This window comes from Mandrillus leucophaeus, unplaced genomic scaffold (genome assembly GCF_000951045.1).
Source record: "Mandrillus leucophaeus isolate KB7577 unplaced genomic scaffold, Mleu.le_1.0 Scaffold595, whole genome shotgun sequence".
Lineage (NCBI taxonomy): Eukaryota > Metazoa > Chordata > Mammalia > Primates > Cercopithecidae > Mandrillus > Mandrillus leucophaeus.
In genome coordinates this window covers 1,787,186-1,811,524 of record NW_012106419.1, presented here as the reverse complement: position 1 = coordinate 1,811,524, position 24,339 = coordinate 1,787,186, and the positions used below count along the sequence as shown (strand labels likewise).

General features: G+C 45.1%; 1 protein-coding gene across 1 annotated transcript in view; it reads left to right on the top strand.

Annotated features, from left to right (window-relative positions):
• The window catches only part of ITGA9 (integrin, alpha 9), a 385,411-nt gene extending 367,604 nt beyond the window's left edge, over positions 1-17,807 (top strand). Inside the window, exon 25 of the mRNA XM_011999512.1 lies at positions 13,158-17,807. Coding sequence (XP_011854902.1) covers positions 13,158-13,256 — 99 coding nt within the window. The 3' untranslated portion in view covers positions 13,257-17,807. The remainder of the gene's footprint in view (positions 1-13,157) is intronic.
• Positions 17,808-24,339: the final 6,532 nt, after the last annotated feature.

Here is a 24,339-nt window from a genome sequence, read left to right as displayed (position 1 = left end):
AGCCCGCCACCTGCTTTGCCTTGCTTTTGCTGTGTTTGTTTAAAGAAAGCATGGTTGCAGGAGATGCTGTCATGGGTGGGCAGAACCCTGAGGTCACCCAGCTGTGTGGGATCCACAGAGCCAGGACCTGAGAAGGCACACTCTGCCCTCTGCCACAGACTGGGAGGGAGAGGGCAGTCACGGCCACCAGGGACACACCGTGTGCCCAGACCAGGGCTTGCTGTAACTACCGGATGGCAAGAAAGCTTTGAGGAGGCTGTTGAATGAGGTCACCTGGGTCAAAACGGCTTTGCTAGTCAACCCAGAGCAGTATCTCATTTCAGCTCACATTTCTCGAACATTTGCTTTGCCCTAGTCCTTGCTTTGCCTGGACTAGGCACTGGGATGCAGCAATAAATGTGCCCTTCCCTGCTCTTGACCACCTCACCACCTAGCAGCAGACCTGCAGGCATAATGGAGGGTGGTGAGTGCTGCACAGTAACTGCTCTGGAAACTGAGAAGAAGGTGCCATGAGTTCCCCTCCCTTACCCCCAAGGAGGAGAGAGGATTAAAAGGTCACAGAGAGGCCGGGCGCGGTGGCTCACACCTGTAATCCCAGTACTTTGGGAGGCCGAGGCGGGCAGATCACGAGGTCAGGAGATCGAGACCATCCTGGCTAACACAGTGAAATACCATCTCTACTAAAAAATACAAAAAACTAGCCGGGCGAGGTGGCGGGCACCTGTAGTCCCAGCTACTCGGGAGGCTGAGGCCAGAGAATGGCGGGAACCTGGGAGGCGGAGCTTGCAGTGAGCCGAGATCGCGCCACTGCACTCCAACCTGGGCGACAGAGCGAGACTCCGTCTCAAAAAAAAAAAAAAAAAAAAAAAAAGGTCACAGAGAACAGTGTGGTAGATGAGAGCAGCTTTCAGGCTGACAGCTGTGGGCAGCAATCCTGACTCTCACACTTGCCTGACATGAGGCCTTAAGGGGGTTGCTTACCTTCTGTGACCCTCAGTTTCTTCCTCTGTAAAAAGGAGACCATCACCTCCAGTTTGGTATGTAGAGGTTATGCAGGGAAAATGTTTAGCACTGTGCTTAGCACACAAAAACCAGAGGACAGTTCATAAATGAGGTGTCATTCAAGTCTGACCTTGAGTGTGGGTTGAGTTTTCCAGGCAGAGAAGGGTAGATGAAGGTTCCATCCAGAGGGAAGGAAGAAGTGGGAAAATAAACAGGGTTTGTGGGGAGCAGCTTGTAAAGCTTGTCACTGGAGGGCAGTCACTGACCTGCAGCAAGACCGTCTGCCACAGTTGTGAAGGCCACCGCTAACCAGGGCAAAGGGAGAGCATGGGAGGTCTGTGAGCAGAGTGGTAGCATGACCAGATCGTGTGGAGAGAGAGATCTGGGGCTGGGTGCAGTGGCTCATGCCTGTAATCCCAGAGCTTTGGGAGGCCAAGGCCGGAGGATTGCTTAAACCTAAGAATTTGAGGTTAGAGTGAGCTATGATCATACCACTGCACCAGGTGGTAGAGCAAGACCCTGTCTCTAAAAGGAAAGAGAGATCTGGGGACAGTGCGGGGACGAGAGCAGGGCCATTGCCATGGGTCAAGGTAGGACAGGCAGGGTTTGCTGACCAGTTGGACTTGAGAGGTCAGGGAGAAAAAAAGAATAGCTGTATCTCCTTGAGATAAGTTCAGACAAAGGATGGATGCTCTTAATCAGGGTAGGGAAGGCAAGATTCAGATTAGTTTGGGAAGAGGAGGAGCTTGGTGCTGGGCTTTCTGAGTGAGTGGTGCTTAGAGGAGGCTAGGAGACAAGGCTGGGCTTGCCTCACTCCCTGTCGCCCCCGCCCAGCAGAAGGAGAGACAACAGAAGGGAGCCCCTTCTCTCTACTTGGCTACACATCCGCATCATTCTCCTCCCACCGCAGACCAGCTTTCTGTATGTTTCCCTACACACCGTAGGAAGATGGTTGCCTCCAGCCCCTCCAAACTTACATCTCAAGGACTGCTAGCCACAGATGCAAAATGATCAGCCACCTCTGATTCCTGGTCCCACATGTCTGGGAGAGAGGATCTGCCTGGCCCAGCTCGAGTCAAATGTCCACTCCCATCAACTTTGGAAGGGAGGAAGGGAGTTGGCAGGGAGATAATCCACCCGGCCCAGTGTGGGTCACATGTCTCCCACGGAGTCAGGCAGGGAGAAAGATGCAGGATGGTGGTTTAGGGGATACTGGGGAAGAGACTCTCAGAAAAGAAAACAATTAGGCAGCACCCCAAAGGAGTTCGCTCCTGCAGGATGTCATGGTTGTTAGTGCTGCTGCTGCCTGAATTGCAGGCTGTTGTATCATACCAGCGAGCTATGCTGCATAACAAACTGCCCCCAAATTGAGTGGCTTTAAACAACCATTACATCTGACACATTTCTGGGTCAGGGATCCACGAAGGGTTTGGCTGGGTGATTCTTCCGCCCCATATGACATTGAGTGAGGTCACTTAGTGGCATTTACCTGCTGGCTGAGCTGGTCTTCAGAGTCCAAGACAGCATCACTCTCATGCCTGGCACCTTGGTAGGGACAGCTGGAAGGCTGAATTCGGTCAAGTCCTTCTCCCTCTCCATGTGGACTCAGGGCCTCTCCATGTGGTTCTTCCAGCAGATGGTCTGACTTTTTATGTGGTGGCTTAGGCTGCAAGAGAGCACAGTGACAGCTGCCAGTTCTCTTAAATGCTAGCCCACAGCTGGCATAGCATCATTTACTTTGTTGGTGAAAGCAGTCATATGCCAGCTCAGGTTCACGGGAGGGGAAATAGACACTGCTTCTCAATGGGAGGAGTGGCAAAGGCTTGGTGGCTATCTTTTATCTGTCGTGTACATAGTGTTCGAAATATGGGCAAAATCTTTATCTTTTTTTTTTTTTTTTTTTTAACAAGGCAGAGTTTCACTCTGTCACTCAGGCTGGAGTGCAGTAGCATGATCTCGACTCACTGCAACCTCCACCTCTTGGGTTCAAGAGATTCTCCTACCTCAGTCTCCTGCATAGCTGGGACTACAGGTGCCTGCCACCACGTCTGGCTAAGTTTTGTATTTTTTGCAGAGATGGGGTTTCGCCATGTTGGCCAGGCTGGTCTCGAACTCCAGGCCTCAAGCAATCCGCCTGCCTCAGCCTCCGAGAGTGCTTGGATTCCAGGTGTGAGCCACCGTGTCTTTTCCTTAAAAGTCACTATGACAAATGAAAATTTGCCTAACTAGAAGTTTTGTTCTATTTTAAGGTAGATGAAACCTCGTCTCTGTCCCATAGTGGCATAGATAAAATCACAATGGAACCCCTTTGGGAAAGAGGAGGCAAATAGAAAATTTTGGTGCAGCATTTATGTCAGAGTGTGCAGTCTGTTCAGGCAATGTTGTAATGTGATAAGGGGCTTGGTGGAGGGGATTTCTTTAGGGAAAAATTGTTTCTTTCCTTAAAAGGCTAACTAAGTGATGACTTTATAAGAGGTTAAAAGGGCAATTGAAATGTAGGATTATTTTAAAGACCTACATATTTCTAGAACTTCAATGACAGACCTCTTGTCAACTCTGATTCCCCCGTCTACAACCTAAGAATGATACGTTATGTATAGTGAATAGTGATTTGGTATCACGTTGACAGTATGGTGCAGTAACCCTAAGACCTGTTGATCGATGGCCTAAACTCCAGCCTCATATTTGACTTATATGGGAGGTCTTAATGTTTCTGGCTTATTGCCATATTCCATATGTAACTTCCTCCATTCCTTTCAAGGGGAAAGCCACTGAGTGTTACCCAGCTGCCACTGCTGACAGGTTGCCCACTTCACTAAGGGCCTTTGAAGACAGTGGTTGGTGGGGACAGTGTTGAAGTCCTCTTCCCTTTACAGAACTGTGGCTCTTGAATGTCCTTCTAGAGTAGCTCTTGGCATTGCCACCTATGGTCACTTGCTGCTGCCTTGAGCTCCTGAGCCAAAAGTGGTTGTTCCCAAAAGTGTTGCATAAACGTGAATCATGACATGGTACTGAAAGTTGAGCAGAGCAGCTGGCCATGCCGCCGCATGCACAGCACCACACAGGCCTGTGGGTCTGCATGCTTTATACTCGCAAGATGGCCAGTACCTTCACTAGGCTAAGAGTAGTAGGTCCCTACTAGGTGGCAGGCCCTAGGTAAAGGGACAAAGATAGATAAGCAACAGCCCTCACCTAGTCTTTTTCTTTTCTTTTTTTTTTTTTTTTTTTTTTTTGAGACAGAGTCTCACTCTGTCACCCAGGCTGGAGTGCGGTGATGCGATCTTGGCTCACTGCAACCTCCGCCTCCCAGGTTCAAACAATTCTCCTGCCTCAGCCTCTTGTGTAGCTCGGATTATAGGTGTGTGCCACCATGCCTGGCTAATTTTTGTATTTTTAGTAGAGATGGGGTTTCACCATATTGACCAGGCTAGTCTTGAGCTCCTGGCCTCAAGGGATCCACCCACCTTGACCTCCCAAAGTACTGGGATTACAGGCGTGAGCCACCGTGCCTGACCTCAGCAACAGAGTCCTCACCTAGTCTTGAAGACTTGTAGGAAAATCAGCTTCAGCAAAGCCCTGAAGGTGAGCAGGACTTAGCCTGTGCTACCAACCCCTGGCCCCACCTACACATGCACTGTGGTACTACTAACTGTTTACCTAAAACAGAAAGCCCTTACAGGATCAGCAAGTGCCTTTTTCAGAGCTGAGCTCCAGGCTCCCTGCTGATGCACTCAGCCAGCCCAGCCCCTCATCTGCCTCTGACCCTGCGCAGCTCCCCAGCGGCCTTCGAGAAAGCCCATCCACTGGCATCTCAGGCATCCTCTCATGCTTGGCGGCAGCAGGCCCTGGCTCTGACACAAAATCCACAATGAGGGCCCCAAGCTAACCAGACAGCTCTTCAAATTCTGAAATGGATCCTAATCAGCTTTCCCAAAGCTGAGATGTTAGCAGACACTGGGAGCCATAATTTAAACTTTATGTGCAAGGATTACAGTAGCTAGCCAAACCACCATGCAAGAAGAAAACTTTGAAATATGAAACGCTTTTAAAGGAAGAAAAGTCCAAATGAGTCCCCTCTCCTTTCCTTCAGCTCCTGACTGGGTTGGAAGATGCCTGGGCCTGGCACCTCTTCAAGACAATCATAAAGGCCTGTTTAGGAGGAGAAAGTTACATTGTTCAGAGGTGCAGGAGGGATAACAACTTTATGTGTGACTTGCACCTTTAAGAAATACCTTCAGCTTATATAAGCCAGCCTAGTTTCTGTGGAAAGAATGAAGATGATGGGGTGTTTCAAAGAAAGACACCCCCCTTCCCTTATTTAGGACTCCAAGCTCTTCCCTCCCTGTCTTTCTCTCTGCCTCCCTCACACCCTCCTCCCCTCCCCAGCTCTGTCCTTGTTTGTTTGCAGTTTGCCAAAACATACAGGCCACCACTCAGTGAAAGAGAGAGACCCACACCCTCCCTCACTGCTGTCTGCCAAAGACCCTCTCTCTCCCATTTGACCCTTTTGCAAACCGAGATGACTTGGAGCAAAGGGAAGTGAGACTGCTTTGCCAGTCCTATGGCCGTCTCTTCCCAGGAGGCCCAGGACCTACTTGCTCAAGTGGCAAAGAGGCAGGCTGCAGAATGTGTTTGCCAGCCCTCTGAAAAGGGCTGCTTCGAACCCTGTGTCAGCTGGGGCTGTTCCAAGAGCCTGCTGCTTTAGGACTGGCTTTGGGCTCATGGTTTTTATTTGAGAGCATTACTTCTGACCTAAGGCAGAAACACTTAGAAAACCAATCTGTGAAATGTCTCAGAGAATGCGTCAGGTCTGGCAACCCCTCCAGAGGCCACTGGGTTATCACCTTCCCTGCAAATTGGGCTGGGAGGGCGTCCTCGCTTCTCCTCCAAAGAAAAAGAAAATGCACAGACACATGCCTATGTGCTTGCACCACACCCCCTTCACACTGCCTCAATTAGAACCATGTGCCAATGACATTCAGTGGGGGCTTGTTTATGCTTGGGAGTAAATATTGGGCTGATGTTGCACTGTCGACATCTCAAGACAGAGACATGCTATGTAAATAGTCAAGTAACTGAAGAGAACTATAAACATGAAGTCTTGAGTTAGTCCAAAAAAGGAATTTGTCCCAGGTCCTCAGAATCACTGTCTAGGAAGCAGCCCAAAGGCCGGGGAGTGGGTAGGATCCCCCAAGAGACCAGATGCCATGGCATCGTCCAACTGGCCCCTCTCACCCTGCAGGGGACTGGGGATGAAGAGGCTGCTGCTGCAGGGTGGACACCCCAGAACTCAGTCAGGCCTCATGCCTCACGCAGCGCCCATCTAAGTAGGGCTGTTCGGGGCAATCTGTTGTTTCCCTAGGAGTTTTCCGGCTGCTTTTGAATACATGGTTATATCAGAAAATTGTGTATGTCTGTTAGGAGGGTTGAGGGAGCTGCTCTTTGGTGCTGCAGGACCAGCAGACACAAAAACCAGAAAGCACACTGCTCCTTCGACCTCCAGCCAAGCAAAGCTTGGCTTGAGTCACCTCCTCTAGGGTTTCTATGTTTCTTCTGCTACAAACAGAACAGTTAACAGAGCCCCTTGCCCCTCAAATGGTGAAGCAAGTGCTGGAAGTTTCCAGAAAAAAATGCAGAAAAACATTGACTCCGTTGGCTTGGAAGTGAGTGTGGGGCTGCTGGGCGTCCAGCTTAGCCCATCATTAATCATTTCCCAGCACCCTCCGGGTGGGCTCAGCTGGCAACAAAAACAGAGATCTGCCCCGTGCTTCTCAAAGCTTTCCCCAAGGCACCCATGCATGCTCACATGAGCAGGTGTGTATGTCTGAAGGAGGCCCACTTAACCTTGGACGTGCTAATTTCCCGAGTATAGGGGGACTTTGGGTCCTGGCAGTAATGGAATAGGTAGGACTGGCTATGAAGTACTATAGCAGGCTGAAGGGCTCGTGCATTTCCTGGCACGTGTATGAAGAGTTACAGATTTAGACCATGTATCTCTTAAGCAAAGGAACTACAGGTGCTCCTTGACTTATAATATTTTAAGTCAGAAATGCATTTAATACCCCAATAAACCCACCATAAAGTCAAAAAACTGTTAAGTCGAGGTGTGGTAATTTGGGGATCATTTGTACTTGTTAGATCATCAAATTCAGAGTCACTATCTTTAGTTTAGTGTTATCTTTATCTTTAGTCTTTAGTTTTTATATTTTATCTTTAGCCATTATCTTTAGTTGAAGTCATTATCTTTACTCAAGGGGATGACAAAAACCTTGCTAAATTTCGTTTTTCACTTCCTCATTCCTAATTGACATTCTATTAGAAAATGTTAGCTGGGAAGACCTGTTCTTTATTTACTGACTTGCATTTATTGAGGACTGCTGGGAATAATACTGTGCCTCTAGGGCATTTAGAAGATGACATACTTTTTTCTGGTTCTCGCAAATTACTTTCGGTGACTTCTTCTTATGGGTTGCTTATTTTGAGTTTTTATTTTTAGAGAACGAATATTTTTTCCGTTCTTGATGAGCTAATCAGGCAGTCGCTATGTTACATGAGTTAAGAGTCCTCGACTTACTTCCCAAGTCCCTAGTCCTGACACTTCCAAGACATCTGATCGAGAGCTACGTGTTCAACTTCATCAAGCCTTTGCCTACTTTCCTCATCGGTAAAATTGACCTTAAAATCCGATAGTTCGAAAGACTATAAAAGTTAGATAAGTGAACATAACTGCATGTGTTTTATGAATTCCAAGACCTCATAATCATTTAAAATATTATTAAATTCTGTTTTATTTGTTTCTTTCAAAAATTAACAAAGTTTTAAAAATTGAAAATTGAATTTTCAAAAAATTTCTCAAAAATCTTTGAGAAAAATTGAGACGGGACAAAGCCTTGTTCCCCCTTAGTGTAAGTCCTGAGTACCGAGCTATGTGGCCCACAGGCTAGAGCCCTGAATTCACTTGGGGGAAAACAGAAAAAAGCTGTCATGATGTTTCAGGGTTGGAAGAGGTCTGAGAATCCCATTGATCTCTTAGGCAGAGACGAAGACACTATGGCTCAAAGCCAGAAAATGACCTTCCCAGGCCGGGCGCGGTGGCTCACACCTGTAATCCCAGCACTTTGGGAGGCTGAGGTAGGAGGATCACCTGAGGTCAGGAGCTCGAGACCAGCCTGGCCAACATGGTGAAACCCGTCTCTACTAAAATACAAAAATTAGCTGAGCGTGGTGGTGCAGGCCTGTAATTCCAGCTACTTGGGAGGCTGATGCAGGAGAATTACTTGAACCTCAGAGGCGGAGATAGCAATAAGCCAAGATCGCACCACTGTACTCCAGCCTGGGGACAGAGGGAGATTCCGTCCCCCTCCCCCGCCCCGAGAAAAAGAAACAATATTAGTTTGGCAGAGCCACCACTAGACTATAGGGCACATTTGTGCAAACTGTAATAGTAAATAGCACCCCTTTCTAAAGACTCTTTACTTCCATCTGTCAGAAAAAATTCAGAAAACCCTGATTTTATGAGAACAAGACACTCTACTGCCATCTGTTGGAAAACAGTTATAGTAAACTTATGCGTCTGATATCTGTGATGTGAGTGGTATCCATCTCCCAGCCCCTTAAATGCAGTGTAGCACCTGCACTACTGTACCCACAGCTCCCTAGCCATGAGAGTGCATTATGTTTTAAGAAATGGTCTTCGGACTCTTAAAAAAAGGAAGACATACATCAATGGTAACTCTGACCTCCCATCCAAGAAATTATGCATGGGCTGTGTTGGGAACAGGACTGGAGACCCTGCAGTGTTAGAGTGGGGCATAGAGCTTGCAAGGCTGTTTCAGTCATGGGTGGGTGGGGGTGATTTTCAGGCCTGATGCTGACACCACTCCACTGAGAGAAAGAAGCTTGCTTCTGGGTGCCTGCAAGAGATGCAGTGCCTTCACCTTGTTGTTAGCAAGAACGGCATACATAAAAACTTGAGCACATGAAAGCCACGTGTAAGAGTGAGTTCAGGTGCTCTAAATCCTTTCCAGATTGTTTACACACTGTCTATATCAAATCCTTACACTAGCATAGTTATGAGAAAGTGAGCCAGCTTTTGCTCTTAGAGATGAACAAGAAAAGTCTGGTTCAGGCCGGGCATGGTGGCTCATGCCTGTAATCCCAGCGCTTTGGGAGGCCAAGGTGGGCGAATCACTTGATGGCAGGAGTTTGAGACCAGCCTGGCCAACAAGATGAAACCCTGTCTCTACTAAAAATACAAAAATTAGCTGGGCAGGGTGGTACACACCTGCAGTCCCAGCTACTCGACAGGCTGAGGCAGGAGAATCACTTGAACCTGGGAGGCAGAGGTTGCAGTGAGCTGAGATGGCACCATTGCACTCCAGCCTGGGCGACAGAGTGAGACTCTGTCTCAAAAAAAAAAAAAAAAAGTGAAAAGTCCAGTTCAGCAAGACACCCTGACTGATGCTAAATCTAGAGCCCTATTAGCTGTCTGTCTGATTCATTAAGTCAGCAAAAAAAAAATAATGAGTCTTTACCAGTTAACTTATGCTTCATGAAAAACCACCCCAGTATTCAGCGGCTTAAAAGTAATATCTGGCCGGGCGCGGTGGCTCAAGCCTGTAATCCCAGCACTTTGGGAGGCCGAGACGGGCGGATCACGAGGTCAGGAGATTGAGACCATCCTGGCGAACATGGTGAAACCCCATCTCTACTAAAAATACAAAAAACTAGCCGGGGGAGGTGGCGGGCGCCTATAGTCCCAGCTACTCAGGAGGCTGAGGCAGGAGAATGGCGTAAACCCGGGAGGCGGAGCTTGCAGTGAGCTGAGATCCAGCCACTGTACTCCAGCCTGGGCGACAGAGCGAGACTCCGTCTCAAAAAAAAAAAAAAGCAATATCCATCTATGCGGGTCACAATTCTGTGGGTTGGCAATTTGGACTGAGCTCAATGGGGCAGTTGGAGCTCAGCAGGACTTACATGTGCCTCTGCAGGCAACTGGGAGTTGGCTAAACTGGGAGGGCTTCAAAAAAAACTGGTCTCTTAGCAGGCTAGACATAGGCATTTGTATGGAAGCAGGGCAGGGTTCTGAGAAAGTAATTGGAAGTGTGCAAGGCCCCTTAGGGACTAAGTGTGTAACAGATACAGCATCTCCTCCATATCATCCAATTGTCAAAGCTAGTCTCAGCAGAGAATCAAGGCTGGAATAATAGACTCCACCTCATGATGGGAAGAGCTGGAGAGTCACATGGTAAAGGGTGTTGAGGCATCCTTTGCAATTTAGCACTGGTACCAAGGACAGGTGAGATGCTGAGTGCTGGGGATTGAAAGCACAAAGCCTGCCTTCAAGGAGCCCTAAGACAAATGCAGGATATAATAAGGGGACAGAATTTTTCTGCTTGATACACAAAAAACTAGCCAGGCAAGGTGGCGGGCGCCTGTAGTCCCAGCTACTCAGGAGGCTGAGGCAGGAGAATGGTGTAAACCGAGGAGGCGGAGTTTGCAGTGAGCTGATATCTGGCCACTGCACTCCAGCCTGGGTGACAGAGCGAGACTCCGTCTCAAAACAAAAAAAAAGAAAAAAAGATTCTGCTTAATAGTGCCATGGTAGGGAAATGGGACTTCTCTGGAATTACAACTGAGTGACCTGGGACTATTGACACACTGCAACATCAGCAGCCAAAGGTATGTGCTAGAGAATCTTATTTCCCTGTTACGTCCAGCCACAGTTTCATGATTACATTCTCCCTCACGGCATGTGACCAGCCACATCTGGTCATGTTTTCTTGGCCAACCACATCTTTATCACAAAAGAATGACATTTCAGGCAGTAGCTTCTTAGATTTCCATTCCGTCTTGGTCCGTTTTTCTGACCTTCTGTGGGTGTGCTGTGGGGATGACAACTATGACTTTTTCTTAATTATCCAGAAAATTCTAGCCAAGCAACTTTTCCACATCTCTTGCAGAGAGAAGGCGAAAGAGGTTTTAGGAGAGAAAAGTATATGTGTGGGGGCGTCAGAACGTGGCATTCTGATGAATGTGGTCTTATGCTGGGAAGAAACCTCCAGGGCTGAAATCACCGGGAACTCAATGTCTGTTTACAAAACTGGCCTCAGAACACAAGACTCTTGCCAGTTGTTCTAAGAAAGCTTCTGTTCTTTCCCAGTCATTCAAACTGCACCACCTTATCAGCTCTACTCACAGTGAATGCTTAGGATCTCCTTGACAACGTGGGTGAAGATACCCGGTGGCTCCCTTGACAGTTCTCGTCTTTGGCTTAGACAGTAAGCCCCCTTTAGGGAGGTAGAAAGATGGTGGCAACAGACAGTTCCTGAGCTCCACCCGCCTTCCCTTCCTGGGGGAGCTTGTGACCATCAGGGTGGCTGTGATGCTTCCCTAGATGTTTGGCTCATAGTGAAGAAGCCTGAGGACAAGTACACAGACAACAAAGACATTTGATGTGCCCGTGACAGCTGGGTTTGCTTCGTGATTTGTGTAGGACACATCTTGTGTGTGTGTGCACTGTTGGCAGCAGACTGCAGAGAGAGTCTTGAGGGTTTTCAAATATGACTTGGGAATTGCAGGCTGTTGATACCATGGTACCACAAACCTGCAGTGTGGCAGGCCCACCAGCACCAGGTCAAGTGTGTGTGTTTGTTTCATTTCCTCTATTCAAGGGGATTGAAACAATGATTTGAGGGCAAGTCATTTATTTGGAAGGTGATCTCAGGAAAAACTGTTGGAGAAGGAAGCCAGTAAAAGATGTGTCATCAAGCTGGTTACCTCTGCAGGCAAGCTCTATGGGGAAACTGGTAGAACATGCACCTCAGGGTTATTCCACCCAAGGAGAGAGGGAGCTGGGGTATTTATACACCCAATACAGTCAGCCATGTTTAAGGCGAGATGCAGAGAGGAATGTCTGACCTCATAAACAGAGCCCACTAATGTTAGTGAGCCGAGGACGAGAGATGCCGAGTCTCTGAGAGCATGGGAGGAAAGGTAAGCTTTGGGCTACAAACATTGCTTAACTGTTCGGTGGTGATGACTATGAGAAAAATTAGAAACTTGTCTTACCATATGTGAAGAGTTGTAAGACCTCATGCAACATCAAAGGGCAGAGTCTTTTCAGAACTAAGCTAGAGGAAATTGCCATCCTGGGTCAGGATGAAACGCCTGTTCTAGGTGAGAATGTGCTGCTGACTGTGGTGCACAGACAGCACAGATTCCACCAGTTTGAGAGAAAGATGTAAATGACAGCAAGGTAGAATGCAGACCTGCAGATGCTTTAAACAGCCTCTCATGTGAGAGCAGTATTTATTAAATTATTCCACAGATGGCTAAGATCTCTCAAGATACTAGGTTTATCAAAAGCCAAATAAGCTTGGGAAATGTCAGGTCCCTGGTTTTTTCCCCACCGGAATTAATGGTAATGGATCCTTTACTTTCCACTGTACATTAAGACTCTCTCTAAAAAAAAAAAAAAAAAAAAAAAAAGGGCCACATTTCTCAAACTTATTTGACCATGAAATCTTTTTTTTTTTTTGAGATGGAGTCTCACTCTGTCGTCCAGGCTGAAGTGCAGTGGTGGCACGATCTCGGCTCACTGCAACCTCCACCTCCCGGGCTCAAGCAATTCTCATGCCTCAGCCTCCTAAGTAGCTGGGATTACAGGCACACACCACCATGCCCAGCTAATTTTTGTATTTTTAGTAGAGACGGAGTTTCACCATGTTGGCCAGGCTGCTCTCAAACTCCTGACCTCAAGTGATCTGCCTGTCGCAGCCTCCCAAAGTGCTGGGATTACAGGTGTGAGCCACTGCGCTCAGCCACGAAACCTTTTTTTACTCCCAAACACTTTTGAACAGCTCTCAGTAACTAGTATTCCCCAGCACACAGTCTGGAAAACACTACACCAGATGCATTTTACAAGGAACAAACAGCTTACCTAATGTCACCTGCAGGAAGTCCGTGCATTTTGAAAAATGTCTCCACAGGATGTTTTTCTTGCCAGTGTTTTCTCGAATCTGAGGGGTCCTCCAGGCCTCCCCAGCCCTGTGAGTACAGGTCACACCTACCCAGGGACAGGCTGCCTTGGGGTCACAGTGGCTGATTCTTCAGTACTTCTAACTCAGCTTCTCCTCTTTCTTTCTGCCTTTCAGATGGGCTTCTTTCGCCGAAGGTACAAAGAAATTATCGAAGCTGAGAAGAACCGGAAAGAGAATGAAGACAGTTGGGACTGGGTCCAGAAAAACCAGTGAGCTGCCACACCAGTCACATGACCTGATCACTAGCCTGTCATCCTTGATCTTTGTATCTTCCATATTTGGAAGAAAAAAATCTTCTCCAGATTTTTCGGAGGCCCCACTGATGCTGTTCTCTTCTTCATTCTATCAAGCCCAGGTGCCAGCCTGAGGCAGCCACTTCGGCCAGGTCACACGACTGGGGCCAGCACCACTTCCTTTAAAGATGAACTCTGAACTTTGGAGAGTGAGCTTCAGAGCCGAGCAATATTTATGGATGCAACATGCATGGTCAACCCTCAGGGGAAAACTGTTACCTAAAGTATTTTTTATAAATATAAGCCTTTTATACTGATTATGTCTTTATATTTGTATCGATGTTTTATTATTTCTATTAAATAGTTATATAATTCACTCAAGCACTGATATCTGGCCTAAAATCTTGGAAGTACGTATCCATGAATACAAATTTTAAAGGATGAAAATCTTACTGTACTTTGGAACTTGCTGTTTAAAAAGACTTACAGATGAAATAAGTTGAAGAAACCTCACGTAATGAATCCACCAGGCTGGCAGTGATGCATATAAACTGTGGATGTGGCAAGACCCCTAAGAACATTTCACATCTTTATTGCCTCGATGAAGTGTGGAGTCACGTGCTAACGTGTGCTAAAGAACTGTAAGTGTCTTTTCATATGTACTTTTCATTGGAAGATTCCCAACAAGAATTTGGATGGAAAACCTGATCCCTAGCAAGAAATCTGCTCTGTATCACCTTTATATAGCAGACGTGTCACCCTCCTTCTACACAGATGATGGATGAAAGCTTGGAGCAATGCCATGTGGTCATCTGGTAAACCTCAGAATGGTATCTCATCCTGGACGTCATACATCAGAGTTCACACACCACAAGGACTAAATCATTGTCCCCTAAGCAAAGAATTGGGTCTGAACGCTGTGAGGGATTGCCTTTTTTTGGTCATTTTCGTTGAGAGATCTTCATTTCCCCTACCACCCTGGCTGTCCCAGCTAGTGGTGAGTGCAGATTCCATCCCAGAGAGGACCATTTAACCATTTTTTTAAAAAATGTCTTAGGTTGGGTTTCCAAGAAGCAGTCCCTGAAACAAGGATTTGTGTGCAAGTAAGTTATTAAGGAAGTATTCCCAGGGGATACCAGTAAGGGAGTGGGGGAAGCAGGACAAGGAAGGAGAGAAAGCCAGGCAAAGGTTTGTCATTTCAGGGAGAGCTCCATGGAGTTTAGCCTCAGCCTGATCAGGGGAACTCTGGAGGGAAAGTTAGGCCTCAGAGGTGTCCCAACCTGAATCAAGGGGCTGGCTGCACCCAGAGGAGGTGTAAACATTCTGTTCTCAATTCCTACTGGCATAATGGCTCCAGTAGCTCAGGGCAGTCCGCTAAAGGAAAACCACAGGTGCATCCTCAGCCTAGGGAAACACAGGTAAATGATGCAAAAGAAATGATGCAAAGGGATCTGAGCAGAGCACGGCCCCTCCCCACCCCCTGCATGTGTGAGAGCTGAGTTATGGCCTTCAGTATCCAAGCTCTCTGTTTGACAGTAGATATATTGTCAGATGCACTGTGCTGCCTAGTTTTGAGTGCAGTGTGATTTTCTGAAAGGGCAGTAAGGTGATGGATGTAGCATGCTCAGCACTGACCTGGCCCAGAGTGATCACACAATAACTGTTAGCAACTATGGCTGCTGTTCCTGCTGATGGATAACCATCTAATAAGACAGGAAACATGGGGCTAAGAGCAGGGTCTAACAGAGTCTTGATGGCTTATGACAGCCTGCCAAAGTGCCAGCTACATACACATGGCATCCAGTGGGGATGAAACAATCTATAAAACCAAGGATCTCTCTTATAGCACCTTTTTTAACTGGAAGCTAACATGTTGGGAGTCTGTGAACATTGTCAAAAGGACACCAAACTCAACTTCTGGGAAGACAGATTTTTAATACACATACTTGGCTAATACTCACAAACATATCTAAAGTTTTGGCAAAATTATGAGGGTGATGGGTGGGTGCTAACCTGGCATGGAGCAGGTGTGTCTTTCGGTCTCTTCTTATTATGCAGTTGACTCTGCTGCAGGGAGGTTACAAATGTAACCTCATGCTTCTCTTCCTGGTGAACATGGGAATAGACCAAAAAAACCAAGGGTCAATGGCATGAACCAAGCTGATCCTAGAAATCAGGGATGTTGCATCCAACTGTGGGATGAAGGCACAGAGGTAGCTACAGGGAGCAGGATGAGGCAAAGAAACCAACTCTCACTCAGAGTTCACTTATGAGTTTTATCAAAAGCAATAAGAAAAGCAGTCTTGAGTGGGTTTTAGTCACTGATTAACAGCCATTTCTGAGGCCCCTGCTGTGGGTCAGGCACTGCGCAAGGTGCTGGAGGTTCCCCAGAGAACACTTCAGGGACATTTTGCCTCAGGGTGGCAAAATGCGATGGTGTATGAGACGTGGACTTTTTGAATGGGATGCCATTTGCAGCTTTCCTTTGATGGACTCTTGTTCATAATGCCATGTTTTCTTTAATGAAGCATTTAGGATTCTTAGGTGATATTCCTGAAACAGCACCATCAACAGCTTTGGCCACATGCACTTAGAGCAACTAAGTTGTCTCCTGCCAGGGGTATAGGTGTGTTGGTGACAGTGTAGAAGGGTGACTCACAGGCCCATGTTCTGCCCGCCAGCAAAGCCCCGCTTGAGAAGGGCAAACTCCTGTGGGCAGTCTCAGAGCTAGGACCTATTTGCTTCTGCTTGATTCTGCATGGGTGGACCCACATGAGGAGCTGTATACCCAGGAGGTCACTAAGACTTTATAAAGGCAGGTTTTAAGAAAACCAGCCTTGGCGTCACCATGAGCAGATACTGAAAGCTTCCTCAGGAAACTGTCTGGGGAAGGATGATGCCTCTGCTGGTCTGATCATGCTTAGTAGCAGGTGGGGCTACAGGGACTGGGGAGTTAACCATTTTGCGCAGTGATAGAGAAGTTAAGCATATCATTAGCGCTCTCTCAATTTGGGCAGTTCACAAGCTCCTTCCCAGCTCAGAAGCCCTCTCTATGCTCTCAGGGGAAGCAGATGGGGTGGACTGCTATGTCTGTGTTACCCCTCCAGAATATGATTTGAAAATTCTACAGTACGTTCTACTTTCACCCCTTCCTGCTTCCATGGGTTCACTGTGGAATCCTATAAGATATTCTCCTGAGCAGTATTATTTCAGTTTCCTTCAGCGTTTAGTTGAATCTTCAATGTGGTTTTAACCAACTGTTCAGAGAACTGAAATGCTTTTTAAATATGACAAAGGACCTTTGTAAAAATTGAGTAAAACAGTGCCCCTTTTTTAAAACAAGTTTTGCTTATGCTCAATGTACGTAGGACCCAGGAGAGTTTGGAACATCCCCCACGTGAGCTGTAGAGCTGTCACAAAGAAGAGGCCGTGAAGTTTAGAAACAAGGGGACACTAGCAGGAGGGGCAGGGTCCACTGGCTTAGTGGCAACTGACAGGCATCCATTCCGATCACTCGGCCCTGAGGTTTCCTCAGGCAGTTCTTCAGGAAACCTCTGTCAGCATCGTGGGTACTCAGAGGTATGGGAGACTTTTTAGAAGATCCAATAGGAAGTCCTCCTTCACCAAATCATGTCGCTACTGCCCTTGAGCCAAACGCAATGAGGTTTAAAACAAAAACCCAACAGCACTCCTGGGAATGTCCTGTTTTCCATGCGGAAGCAGAGCAGATCCCCAAACGATCCGCGTGCTGTATGCTACCTGTGGAACCCTAGCATGGTGGCTTTTTGAAAGGCTATGACTTATTTTTGGGTAAGGCATTATGGCCAGGTGCTTGCAGTTGTGTCTGGGTTACGTGTGAAACGTACATCTGGTGAACTGTATACTTGGCTCAAACTTCTCAAAATTTAGAGGTGCTGGAAAGGATTGTCACTTGGAGCCTTTAGTAGACAAAAGGCAGAAAGTGAGCATCATTTCAGAAATGCTTTAGTATGCACACTTTTAGTTGATATTTTGATATGTATAGAGTAACAATATACACAGTGGAGAATATTTTCTGAAACACAGAATGGCTGAAGGGAGAACACAGAGCCAATAGGGCCAAAATGAAACTTCTGGGATGTCTTCTGAATCTTCAGCACATGGGGGGAATAAGTGAACACATTTCCCAACATGGTGCAATGCTTTATAGCACAATGATCTAGGTTTCAGACTGTGTTAAGGTTTTTTTGGTTGATGTTGTTGTTTTAATTCTAATGTGCACGGTGTGACTGGCAGAGTGAGTTTAAAAGCTTTACGAGTGATTTAATTGCATGGCAGGCACCCACGCTATCTGCACTTCCAGAACTTTACTGATGCATCCATGTACATTTCCACTGAGGAATTTTGGTGGGTGGGGGGAGGGTGTACTGCCTCACAATGTCACGTGTATTAAAGTCTAAGCAATCACTTCTGATTCACTTGCACTGTTTGGGAAATGTCAGGTTTACAAAAACATACATGTTTGGAATAAAAAATGGCTGCAAATGATTCAGGAGTTCAGTCTGTAATTTATTTGCTAATAAGAACATTTTTTTTTTTTTTTTTGAGACGGAGTCTCGCTCTATCGCCCAGGCTGGAGTGCTGTGGCCGGATCTCAGCTCACTGCAAGCTCCGCCTCCCAGGTTTACGCCATTCTCCTGCCTCAGCCTCCCAGTAGCTGGGATTACAGGCGCCCGCCACCTGGCCTGGCTAGTTTTTTGTATTTTTTAGTAGAGACGGGGTTTCACCGGGTTAGCCAGGATGGTCTCGATCTCCTGACATTGTGATCCACCCGTCTCGGCCTCCCAAAGTGCTGGGATTACAGGCTTGAGCCACCGCGCCCGGCCAAGAACTTTTTAAAGTGTTGAAGCTAGGGTTTCAATGTATTACAACATGAGCATTAAAAAGAACATCGAGGTCATCTAATTCACACGAAGAGCCCACCTGATGTGGCTGAACTGTCCGAAGTCCTTGGCCTCCACACCAGAGGTACCACCTTCTCTCTGTATCACCCTGACTCCCCTGGCCCAGGGCTAAACCTACGTTCTTGATCTTGAGATAAATGTGCCCAAATTAAATGGCATGAATTCCTTATTATCAGTACACTTGGGGGTAGTTTGGAGCCATTGGTCTGGCTGCTCTGGCCACACAATTGTGTGAGAAGGAAGTAGGGAGAATCACTTTTTAGAGAGGTTGGATTTGAGTGGATGGCCAGGCACCCACGTGGGCATATCCAGGAGGCACTTCCAAAGTTAGAAATATGGACCCCTAGTACAGGTGAGAGTGAGGGACGTACTAAGCATTTTTCCAGAAGCATTTTGATAACATTCTTACACATTTACAAATACTGTATTCTCTTAGGTTTTCACTCTCCATCTGTCTATTAATAGTTATGTTCTTGTTCATATTCCACATGCTGTTCATTTATGTGTTTTTTTTTCCCTAGACAAGACTGTTACCAGACAGGGGTCCCGATCCAGGCACCAAGAGCAAGTTCTTGGATCTTGGGCAATCAAGAATTCTAGGCTAGTCCGTAAACTGAAAGCAAGTTTATTAAGAAAGTAAAGGAATAAAAGAATGGCTATTCCGTAGACAAAACAGGACCAGGGTTGCTGGTTGCCCATTTTTATTGTTACTTCTTGATTATATGCCAAATGAGGGGTGGATTATGAATGAGTTTTCAGGGAAAGGAGTGGACAATTCCCGGAACTCAGGGTTCCTCCCCTTTCTAGACCATATAGAGTAACTTCCTGACATTACCATGGCATCTGCAGACTGTCACGATACTGGTGGGAGTGTCTTTTAACATGATAATGCATTCTAATTAGCATATAATGAGCAGTGAGGGGAACCAGAAGTTACTCTTTTAGCCATGTTGGTTTTGGTGGGTTTTGGCTGGCTTTTTTTTTTTTAAATTATTATTATACTTTAAGTTCTAAGGTAGGTACATGTGCACAACGTGCAGGTTTGTTACATGTGTATACATGTGCCATGTTGGTGTACTGCACCCATTAACTCATCATTTACATTAGGTATATCTGCTAATGCTATCCCTCCCCTTTTCCCCCCTCCCCACAATAGGCCCCAGTGTGTGACGTTCCCGTTCCTGTGTCCAAGTGATCTCATTGTTCAATTCCCACCTACGAGTGAGAACATGCGGTGTTTGGTTTTCTGTTCTTGCGATAGTTTGCTGAGAATGATGGTTTCCAGCTGCATCCATGTCCCTACAAAGGATGCGAACTCATCCTTTTTTATGGCTGCATAGTATTCCATGGTGTATATTTGCCGCATTTTCTTAATCCAGTCTATCACTGATGGACATTTGGGTTGATTCCAAGTCTTTACTATTGTGAATAGTGCCACAATAAACATACGGGTGCATGTGTCTTTATAGCAGCGTGATTTATAATCCTTTGGGTATACACCCACTAATGGAATGGTTGGGTCAAATGGTATTTCAAGTTCTAGATCCTTGAGGAATCGCCATACTGTTTTCCATAATGGTTGAACTAGTTTACAGTCCCACCAACAGTGTAAAAGTGTTCCTATTTCTCCACATCCTCTCCAGCACCTGTTGTTTCCTGATTTTTTAAGGATTTTGGCTGACTTCTTTATACAGCCTGTTTTATCAACAAGGTCTTTATGACCTGTATCGTGTGCAGACCTCCTATCTCATCCTGTGACTTAGAATGCCTGACCTCCTGGGAATGCAGCCCAGTGGCTCTCAGCCTTATTTTACCTAGCCCCTATTCATGATGGAGTTGCTCTGGTTCAAACGCCTCTGGCAAGACCAATAAAGATCTATGTATTTTCTTGGTCTTTTTCAAGAGTAAGCCTTTGGCTGTACCAATCAAATCTACTGGTTTTTGCTTTCTATTTCATTACTGCTTTTAGATTTATTAAAATTCCTTCTACTGCCTTGATGGTTAAAATTCATACACATAGACACCACACAGTATAAAAGAGTTATGAAAAAATACACACCAATGGGTTAAGAATGATTGTCTTTAGGTGAGATTGGCAGGCTTTTACTTTGTTTTATTTTGTTTTTATTTGTCTGAATATTCATTCTCTACAGTGAGCATCTCTTTTGCAACAATGAAACATACGCAAATTACTTGAAAATAAAATTATATCTGGGAGACTATAAATTGGTTAGCCAAAAGAGATGCCAAATTGTAGGTCTGCAAAGAGATTTGTTGGAGCAAAGAGCACTGATGAACCTGACACTTATGACAATGGTCCAGTGAGTAATTTCAAGCATTTAATTCCAGTGCTTCCTGGCTTAACAAACCTGCCACCATTACTAATGCTAATTAAATAGGTTTCTCTGAGGTTGCCCAACCTGTTTTCCTAAGCCAGGAAATGGACTCGACAAACTCAAAAGAATCAAAAGATACAAACTTAAGAGGAAGAAAAATCACTAATTAGTAAAGTCTGCTTCCTATTCAATCAGGAGTTTTACAGCTCACCAGATTACCTCTCATCCTTAAAGTCTGTCTGGTCATAAGGTTACTGTTTAGTAACAGAAGTAATGTAAGTGCTTACTTAGAGTTCAGGCTGCACAGTCAGACCGATTGGCAGCTATCCGTCGGCCAAACCACCAGTCCCTAAGATCATGTCCCTTCACTCTATGTATATATGCAACTAAAGTGTGTATAATGAGATATTGCTATCCCTGAGCTGAACTCTTAAGGCTGCCTGCTGCCAAATCTCTGCTTTGCTTCAAAGTCCAAATTATTTTATATTTTATTTTAAATCAATTTTTAAATTCTAAACATTAAACCTCCATGAAGGTATAACTACTATCCTTTGAAGGCAACAAATTGGTATTTTAAAAAGTTGGCATTTGAAAAAGAATCTCCAGGAAATATTTCTTCTAGAAGGTGACTGATTAGGAAAAAATGAAATTATCTCCAATTCCACATCTACTCTAACCGCACCTTATCAGGAGAATATTTGGCTCCATATAATAGAAAACTCCAAAATAAGGCCTTAAACACGATACAAGTGTGCTTCTCTCTCCCAAAAAAAGCAGCTCTGGTACAGCAGCTCCATGGGCATCAGGAATCCAGCTCCTGTCTTTTTCAGCACCCTCAAGGTTGCATCATGGTCCCAGATGACTACCAGGGAACCAGCTATCATGTCCACATTCCAAGTCAAAAATAGAAGAGGACAGAATGACATATGCCCCCTCCCTTTTAACTATCCTTCCTAGAAGTTCCACTTAACGCTGGCCAGAAATTAATTATGTAGATATACCCACCCACTAAGGAGGCTGGGGAATGCATTATAAAGGAGTAAGAGGAGAGTAAATGTTGGAGAACTACCAGTTGCCACACCCTCCATTGAGAATATACTCAGACTCTATAGCCACCTTGAGCTCTAAACTTGTACACTTCAAATCTTAAGTCTGGCTGGATTTAAGCAAGAGGCAAACTTTTATTTGGGCTGGAGTCAGGGATGGGGTGGATGCATGGAGATGGTTAATCATAATCATGTCCATACAAAGCCCTTTCTTCTTTTATGTGACGTTTCTCCTTTGTGTCCCCCACCCTCACTCACCTTCCCCTCTCTCCCAGAGGAACCAAGTCTAATAAATACACGTCCTTAAACATGGATGTACATCATATTATTTTTTGTGTTTCACTTAAATGGTATTGAGCACACACTTTTATTTTTCCAAGTTGTATTGATGTTGCTGTGTTTACATTTGGTTCATTGTTTCTGGCTACAGCATTAAATTCTACATTATGTTTTCAGCACATTTCACTTCTCCAGCCCCTCTGAAGGAAGCCTTTGCTGCTTTCACTGCCTGCTGCAGTGAACACTCGCATGGCCCTTTATGGGCAGAGCCAGAATCTCATGGTATCTATCATATCTATTATATCTGAAGGTGTTTGATGATGTTCTCGTTTTGCTGCTAAATTCTCTCTAAAATGACCACAGACTGGACACTCCCAGCAACAGTGTATATTCCCACATCCTTGCCCAAAATGGAATTATCTGACCTAAAATGTTAGAATTACTTATCTTTTCCTGATGAAACGGAACATTCTATCATTATGCACCGATCCTTTTTTATCTCTAGTAATACTTTCTTGTCTTAAAGTCTATTTTGATTAGTATTTGCACAACATATCTTTTTCCGTCCTTTTATTATAATCTTTCTATATCCATGTGCTTTGCATGTGTCATTTGTAAACATCATACAGCTGAATGTTAAAAATCCATTCTAACACAATCTTTATCATTTTACTGGAACATTTATTTTATTTACATTTATTGTTATTAAAGAAATAATTGGATTTATGTCTATCATCTTTTGTGTTTTCTTTTGTCCACCTTTTTATGTTTTTCTCTCCTTTCTTTTCTTCGTTTTCACATTCCATTCTTCCCCTCCATTATTCACTTTTCTTTTATTCTTTATGCAGATAACAGATACTTTAAAACTTTAAGCCTTACAATAGCCAGGCACAGGGGCTCATGCCTGTAATCCCAGCACTTTGGGAGGCGGAGGTGGGAGGATTGCTTGAGCCCAGGGGTTCAAGACCAGCCTGAGCAACACAGAGAGACCCCCATATCTACACAAATATTTTAGCTGGGTGTGGTGGTGCACACCCGTAGTTCCAGCTAGTTGGGAGGCTGAAGTGGGAGGATTGCTTGAGCCCAGGAGGTCGAGGCTGCAGTGAGCTGTGGTTGTACCACTGTACTCTATCTAGCCTAAGCAAGAGTGAGACCCTATCTCAAAAAAAAAAAAAAAAAAGACTTACAATATCTTACTTATTTAACATATCACAATCTAGAGTTAGTCACTAGTCACTATCTTTTAATGTATTTTAATTTTATATTTTAACCACATAAGTCATTGTTTTTACTGTTTTCTTTAATGAATGCTAGTCTAGATTTGCCCCTATATTTGCCACCTTCTTGGTTCTTAATTGCTTCTTGCATCTCAGATATTTTCTCCTGGGATCATTTTCCTTGTGCCTAGTACATCCTTTAGAATTTCCTTTAGTAAGAATCTGCTGATGGCAAATGTTTCCATTTTGTTTTCCCTGAAGCTGTCTTTAATTGCCCATATTCTTGACTCTTCGCTGATACGGAATTCTAGATCAGCAGTTACTTTCTCTCCGTGGATGAATATAACATTTTATTTTCCTCTGGTTCCTGTTGTTATTATAAAGAAGTCAGCAGTCAGCCCATTTGTCACTCCTTTAAAGGAGTCCTGTCTTTTCTCTTAGGTTGCTGTGAAGATTTTCTCTTTGTTTTTGTGTGCTGCAGTTTTCCTCTGAAGAGTTATATGGCATTTATTCTTACTTTTTCTGCTTGCAATTTGCTGTACATCTGTGGTTTGATGTCTTTCATCAGTTCTCTTCGTATGTTTAAATATTATCTCTGCTCCATTCTCTTTCCTCTCGTTTTATCCTTGCCTCTGTCTACCACTCCTATTTCCATCCCATCATCCCTCTGTGCAGCATTCTGGACTATCTCTTCTAGCCTATTTCTGTAATCACTATCTTTTCAACTGTGTCAAATCTGCTTTGAGACTTGTTTATTAAGATTTGGGTTTCAATTATTATATTCTTATATCCAAAGGCTTTTAGTTCTCCCTCAAATATGATGGGCACTTCTCTGTATTTTCTTATTTATTGCATATAATTTCAAGTTTATTTCTTTAAACATAAAAATCATAGTTTCCATTTTGTTTCTGATAACTGCAGTGAAGCTTTGATGGCTGTTTCTACTTTCTAGGCTTTTTTCCCCTGACGAGCGTCACTGTTGGTGCTTGGTTTCCTTGTGCAACTAGTGGTTTGTTGGTTTGTTTATTGTTAGCTCCTTATTTTCCTTGGAAAATTACTTGTGGTGATTCTTTGAGGCCCAGGATGAAATATGTTCCTATAGAGAGCCTTTGCTTTCACCTCTGCCAGGCACTGTTATGCCCAGACCGTTTATTCCCCGAAGAAGACCACCAGAGTCCAGAGTCAAAGCTAAGCAGCAAGGATCTTTATTACAGGTTCGAACCTGGAACTCTCCCTCGCTCG